A 7336-nucleotide genomic window follows, 5' to 3' on the forward strand; every position below is an offset into this window, starting at 1 on the left:
ATCGCTGCCAGGACACTATTTATTTGAGGACATATATTGGAAACTATTTAAATTACATTTGGCAACATATCATAAATTCATATTGGAAAATAGTTTGTCTGGAATAGAAATACTTCAGAATCTGCCGGTTTTTTCAATCTTTGGCAGTATTCACGTGCTTGCAGATTTTGGTATTTGCCTTAAAGGAATGTTTTCATCATGCCTATTTTCCTTGTAACTCCCCTGGCTGGCATTCTGCCTGGTAGATGTTTGCAGGATGGGGTCTCAGGCCTTCCAGGCTCACAGCAGTTAGACACCCTCAGGTGCAGGACCATGCAGTGTAGATTCCCAAGCAAAACATCTCACTTTGTGGGATCTTTAAAAATAGCAACTTTTCAGTCTGAAATATAAGTGTGTAAGTATATTTTTCTTATATTCCTGTTTGTGAACAGCTGATGTTCAAGTTTGTAGATATGCCTAGCAAGTGAGCAAAATAACTTATACCTCTTATAACACATGGTGCCTGTTCTTCATCAAAGTCAAGTTTCAGTAGGGAGAGCAGGCAAATTCCAGTTTCTCCAGTAGACCCTCACATACCTTGTTTCACGACTCACTTGCTCCGGTTGCTAGGAATAAGCTAAGCAAAAAGCAAGGTGAAAGTCTTAGATGAACGTCTAATTGGAGTACCAAATTTTCTGACACTTAAAATAACCTGATCTATTGAGAAAGTTCCTTTGGTTTGTAATTGGTTTGCCTGAGCCCTTTCCCATACAGCACATGCATTGTAGACAAATGAATATGAGAGTTTTGGTTCAGGTGCAATAGTACAGACATGTGATAGAAGCTGGTCAGTGCAGTATGTGGATACCTAGAACAAGCAATACATTTATAGCCTATAATTCTGGAAAAAGTAACAGTCATTTACCTGGGAAAATGAGATGCTGATAAGCTCCAGGGGCAGGGTTCTGGTTTATCTGCATTATGCAGAGCTTATCCAGGATGTCAGTATTTTTGGTAGTCCTATCTCAATAATACTGAACCATAATTCATAGTTACTCAATTCTGATCTTTCTATCTTGTGGGCTGAAATAGTTTATAAAAGTATATGGTGCTTCAAGGTTCATTCTTAAAATGATTGAGTTGAACTGTAGTGGTTGCTGAAGTGCATGCTTTCTGCTCACCTCACTTGTTGAGCTAGTTCAATACTGCTTGGGCAAGAAGTAGAATAAAGACACAATCCAAATGAATAAAAATGGTTGAAGTGAAAAGGGCCATTTACCATAAGTGCTTGATATGCATTTGATAATGCAGTGGCGCAGCAGAAAAGGAAGTACCACTAGTCAACTCTCAGCTTGATGCTCATTCTACAGAATAATCTTGACTTTTGCTTCTGAGATGCATGAGTAGGAATTCTCAGCCTAAAGGAAAATCTAAAAGCCATGGAAAAAAAAAATGACTGCAGTGAAGCCTACCATTCCTCCATTCCTTTTACCTGAGTGAGAAAAGGAGAGGAAAATCATGTACGACAACAAAATTCCAGATTTGCTGTCGTACGCTTAGATGCTGATGCATCTGGAAGAGCAAGTTTCCACTTCTGCTTTGAGTTAAGAATCAGTGAATTCATCTGTCTGGCTGAACTGCAAACAGTTCAGATTTCACAGTGTAACATTTTTGTACAGCAGCAAGGAAAATTTTAATTTATTATGTTGGCTAATGGTAGGTTCTTTTCTGAAAAGCAATGAATATTTGCACAATAAAAAAGAAATATCTTGAAGAGATGAAGCAAGAGTCATAGGGGAAAAAATATGATATGCCTCTAATAATACAGGAGTTCCTTTCAAATTATGCTTTTGAGCTAGCCAGTATATGTCTCAGAATAGTAATTTATTTTTAATGTTGCTCTGCTATATTGCATACATATAATAAATGCTCCATGAGATTAAGCATACTTTTATCAGCTTAGGCTTGTGCTTAGCAAACTCTTGTCCACAATGGGCATTATTATTGTTAGTCAATAGAAGATAGAGTTTAGTGTATTCAATGTCCTTCCTTAATGAAAAGTGGTATTGGTTCTAGTTTGGTCACATCTCTTTTTAGAGATGGCATTAAAAGCTGTAAAGTATGCTTTCTGCTTTAATCTCTTGACTAGCATCAGTGCTGTTTGATATTTTTGACAATTTTAACTCTCTTGTTCACTATTACCTTTGCTCAAGGTTTAGAACACTAACTATAAATAAAAATAAGCCACTAACAAAATCTTGACTTATTTGATTGATCAATATGAAGGCAGAGATTTACTTCTCTGACATTGTTTATCACAGAAAAATGAGACAACAAAGTTAAATCACTTCTGTGAGATCGTGATCATAAAACATGAATTCACCACTGCACCTTTAGGTGGACTTGCTTTTAAATATTCGCAATACTGAGTATAGAATCATCAGCCTGATTTTTATATTTATTTTACTTAACACTGAGTCTGAATAAAAAGCAAACAAACCCCACAATGACCAATAATGCACAGTGTTCCAAAATCAAGGTCTTTACATAAGTTATACTCTGGCTAGGAAACAAGTTGTCAATTCCAGCATAATGACTCTTTATAATTTCTTGCCATTTATTGACTTGAATCAGCTATACGTTTTGTCAGTACACTAAATTACCCTCAAAATGAACTGAAAAACCAAACAGTAGCCACTCATATGTGTTTGGTGTCCTTTACTGTCATACTGTTTTACACCAAGGCTAAGAGCAGAAATGGCATTGGCCAGACAAATGAGTATCCTCCAAAATAATTGTGAACTTTTACAAAACACAGTGTCAGTCCACCAGAGGCCCAAATTACTTAAAAAAATTCTGCTGGCTTATTCATATTTTATATTGGCATTAACTTCTGGACAAAGTTTTATGGGAGGAAAGAAAGGATTTTGCTGATGAAGATCTTAGGATTGACATAGAACCAGTATTTGATTAGTAGAGGTTTGCTGAATGTAGTCATTAGCTCTTTGTATACTTATCCCTCACATTGCATTCATCTTTTTTCTTTTTTTAAATCTCTCTTCATTATCTGTATGTCAACTGTTTTGTGTTTGTATGTTTACTTGTTTTGTTTTGGGGGGGAGGTTTTTTTTTTTTGTTGAGATAGCCTGTGGCACAGAATAATCTCCAGCTCATCACTGAGTTACTCTAGTGTATTCTTCAAATTACAGCCTGAACAACTTTCTCAGTTAAAGCTAAATAGGTTAGAGCTGGAAGGCGAAGTAATTGTTATAAACTAACAGGAGTATCTTTAAAATTTTCAGGGGAAGGAGGATAGGAGAGATCCATATTAGTCTGTTCAAAAGAACTTAAGGTTGAACAGAACTCAGCAGAAACAGCACATTTCCCTAAAAACTAAATTCATGTTAATTTCACTTGTGCAAAATCTATGTCCTCAACTGCCAACAGTATGCTTCAAAACTATACCAACTCATGTTATAAAGTTTGCCCAAGACTGTTCTTATAAAATGTGTTTTATAGCTCCACAGGCTAGCTAGCTGTGTTTTTCTACCTACCTCCACATGGTCGTCTTAATGATAAAGCTAACTTACCCAGCTACTTCTGATGCCATCCTGAGGATATTTTAACAGTAATGTTACTCAAGTGAACTATTTTAACAAGGCTTTTATTGAAAACATACACAAAGTTGACATTATCTAAGTTCTGAATGTACATATTACAGACTATTCCTATTATGAATGTACATATTACAGAATATTCCTATTAGAGAAGAATATTTTGAGAAAAAGCAAAATACAACTGGCATATGCTGCAGTTAACATTACTAAGGCATTTAGGTTTAATAGCAGGTTATACCTTGTGTGTGTCTATTTATATACACAAACACATACACACAGGTTGTCCGATTTGGAACTGTACAGTGCTATGCATTCTGTTATTTTTTTTGCTATTTTTTCCCCTGCACTAAATAAAGCTTTTATCCAAATAGTAGTAGTTGTTCACAGAACAGCAGTGATAACCTACTCTTCAAGAGTTTACTTACAATTACAAAACTAATGATGCAAAAAACAACAACAAACAAAAAAAACACATCTTCATGGGAAAGTTCTCTTACCAAATAAGGCTCAAGTAAGAAAAACGCTAGTTTGAAAAGGCACCGTGGAGACAGGTTTTAATACATTAAATACAACATGAATCATTCACAATAACAAGTTTAGTGTTTCTGGGGAACTTTTGTAAATACAACACAGTTGGTCACACAAAAATGTTTCTGTTGATTTGTCTTGGCAACTCAGATTCATCAACAGTGTAACAGCATAACAGCTTTGTTCCCATCTGACAGAAAATAATGGCAGTTCTGCAAGGCAAACGTTAAACCTGACCGTATGTATTTATTAATTCCACAGTGTTTTGACAGATTATAGGGATGCATCTTAAAGGATACTGACACGCTCACTGAGGGCTTTCATTTCTGTTTCTTGTAGCGTGGTGTTTTCATTGTGGTTAGCACTTGGACTGATAAGGTGTGCTGGATACTGCAGTCCATGTTCTCCTGAATACTGTTCCCATCGAGAGTCATCACTTTCATGGGTGATGTAACGCTCCCCCATTTTACATTCAAGCTCCCTTAAATCTAACCAGGTTTGATAGTCCTGAAATAAAGTAGTAGGATTTGTTTTAACATTTCTAAAATAAATGACATTCCCTTCTATTACCAATAATATGCAAAGTGCTATTAACTTGTCAATCTGCATCCCGATTGCCCCAGAACAGAGAAATTATACAATTAATAAATATGAAATCTGTCAATAGAAATAGGTATATTCAGGCATGTTTGAATCATTAATGTTATTAAACTCTGCTATTAGTATGGAGGTATTACAGGCTATTTTACTGACTACTGAGATGCAAGGCATGGGTGATAAAATAATTCCTTGTCATCCTGCCTGTGGAAAGGAAGGCCCTACAGTGGGATCTGGACATTGGGCAGAGGCCAATGGGATAAAATTCAACAAGATTAAGTGTCAGGTCCTGTATTCTGGTCACAACAACCCCAGGCAACCCTAAAGGCCTGGGGCAGAGCAATTGGAAAGCTGCATGGAAGAAAAGGATTTAAGGGTGCTGATCAACACCTGTGAGTCAGCAGTGGGCCCATGTGGCCAAGAAGGCAAATGGCATCTTTGTTTGTATCAGAATTAGCGTAGCCAGCAGGACCAAGGAGGTGATCATCCCCCTCTACTCAGCCCTGGTGGGGACACACCTCAAGTACTGAGTTCAGATTCAGGCTCCTCACTACAAGAAAGACATTGAAGCCCTGGAGTGTGTCTAGAGAAAGGACGTGAAGCTGGTGATGGATGTGGAGCGCAAGCCTTGTGAGGAATGGCTGAGGGAACTGGGATTGTTTAGTCTGGAGAAGTGAGTGCTCAGGGGAGACCTTATCACTCTCTACAACTATCTGAAAGTGGGTTATGACCAAGGGGTCAGCCTCTTCTATCAGGTAATTAGTGTTAGGACAAGAAAGAACATCTTTAATTTGCACCAGGGAAAGTTCAGGTTGAATATTGGGAAGAATTTCTTAGAGCGGTTAGGCATTGGAACAAGTCACCTAGTGAAGAGGTAGAGTCACTGTCCCTGTAGGTCTTTAAGGAGAGGGTAGATATAGTACTTAGGGACATGGTTTAGAGGGAAATATTAGTGGGAGGTTGATGGTCACACTAGATGATCTTGTAGGTCTTTTCCAACCTTAATGATTTTATGAAAATGAAAAGGGGAAAAAATAATCTTTAAACAAATGTTTACATCCTAATAATCAATATCACACAGTCAAGAAAGATATTCTATCTCGGCATAAAGGTATACTATGTAAATTCAACTTGAGTGAGAAAAGTATCTGTCCCATTCACCATTGCTCAAGGGAAAAAAGTGAATAAGAGGTGAAGAATAACATTCCATCAAGTGAATCAGCCAGCATCACACTGCAGAGATTATATCTCTGGTCTCCAAAGGCTCAGAAATATACTTTCTGATGGCTGCATGGGAGGAGAGCACAGTACTGGAGAAGACTGCAAGGTGACAGGAGCTCTGAGAGGAAGAAAATGAGCCTAGAAGTAATGTGCCTGGTGAAGGCAGAGGGTGTGGTTGCAGCCCTTTTCCTTTTGTTCTAGCAGGTCATGCTCCACTCTGAGAAACACTGGTAGAGTACTGGAATAGGATCCAGGAATCAGTTCAGATGAGTATTCTTTTGGGATTGTGAACTATGCATCTGATCTGTGCCATGCCTTTGCATGATTACTTTCCTATGCATATATGTGCATCCTTAGAAGATAAGTGACTGAGGGAACTGGGGCTGTTTAGTCTGGGGAAAAAGAGGCTGAGGGGAGACCTTATTGCTCTCTTCCAATACCTCGAAGGTGCTCACAGCAAGAGCAGGGTTGGGCTCTTCTCACTGGTGACAGGTGACAGGATGAGGGAAAATGGCCTTAAGTTGCACAAGGGGAGGTTTAAGTTGGATATCAAGAAAAACTTCTTTACAGAAAGGGTTGTTAAGCTCTGGAATAGGCTCCCCAGGGAGGTGGTTGAGTCACTGTCCCTGAATGGTTCAAAAGCTGATCAGATGTGGTGCTCAGGGACATGATTTAGTGGAGGGTTGTTAGTTAGGGTAGTATGGTTAGGTTGCAGTTGGACTTTATGATCTTGAAGGTCTTTTCCAACAGGAGTGATTCTAAGTGTGTGATGCAGTCAGTCCTGAGTCACGAGTTACATCCATTTCTGAGCACAGAGGATCCTTGGGGGAACACGCACCTCAGAAGCACTGGATGTTTAATGAGAAGCCTCAGTGACCCATTCAATAATACTTACAACAAAAATATTATCCATTCTCACATATTCATAAGTTGTAAACTGTTCCTTAGATCTCATGGCTGATGTCCCAGTTAGGATTTGGCCTGTCCCATTCCCAAGGAGGTGCATAGTGCCTAGCTTGCCCTGCTCCATGCACTGATTCTGTTTTGCATCTTATAGTGTGCAGTGATTTTGCTACTGCCTCGATAAAAATCTAACATATAAGGAGCAGAAGACAATGGCTGCTAGTGCATCTAATAACATTTCAGTTTCCATTTGAGGATTTCATATGAAAGCGGCTAATATATTTTCCTGGAAAGCATGCAGCTTCACTGTCTCTTCTGATGACTGAAGGGCAGACCATTGATCAGTTTTAATACTAAGTGAATCAAGGTAGAATCTAGGCAATTAGATAGTGCAAGTCAAGTGACTATAAAAGCTTATTTCTACCATTATATCTATCTTCTATATACACACTCATATATATATGTATTATATATATAATATATATAAATAT

General features: G+C 38.1%; 1 protein-coding gene across 4 annotated transcripts in view; it reads right to left on the reverse strand.

Moving 5' to 3' along the window:
• Positions 1-3622: 3622 nt before the first annotated feature.
• PRKD1 (protein kinase D1) overlaps positions 3623-7336 on the reverse strand; it is a 116747-nt gene continuing 113033 nt past the window's right edge. For all 4 annotated transcript variants that reach the window (XM_010711637.3, XM_019615700.2, XM_010711636.3 and 1 more), the window contains one exon: positions 3623-4631. In XM_010711637.3, the coding sequence (XP_010709939.1) occupies positions 4413-4631 (219 nt within the window). In that variant the 3' untranslated portion in view covers positions 3623-4412. The remainder of the gene's footprint in view (positions 4632-7336) is intronic.

This window comes from Meleagris gallopavo, chromosome 5 (genome assembly GCF_000146605.3).
Source record: "Meleagris gallopavo isolate NT-WF06-2002-E0010 breed Aviagen turkey brand Nicholas breeding stock chromosome 5, Turkey_5.1, whole genome shotgun sequence".
In the NCBI taxonomy this organism is placed as follows: Eukaryota; Metazoa; Chordata; class Aves; order Galliformes; family Phasianidae; genus Meleagris; species Meleagris gallopavo.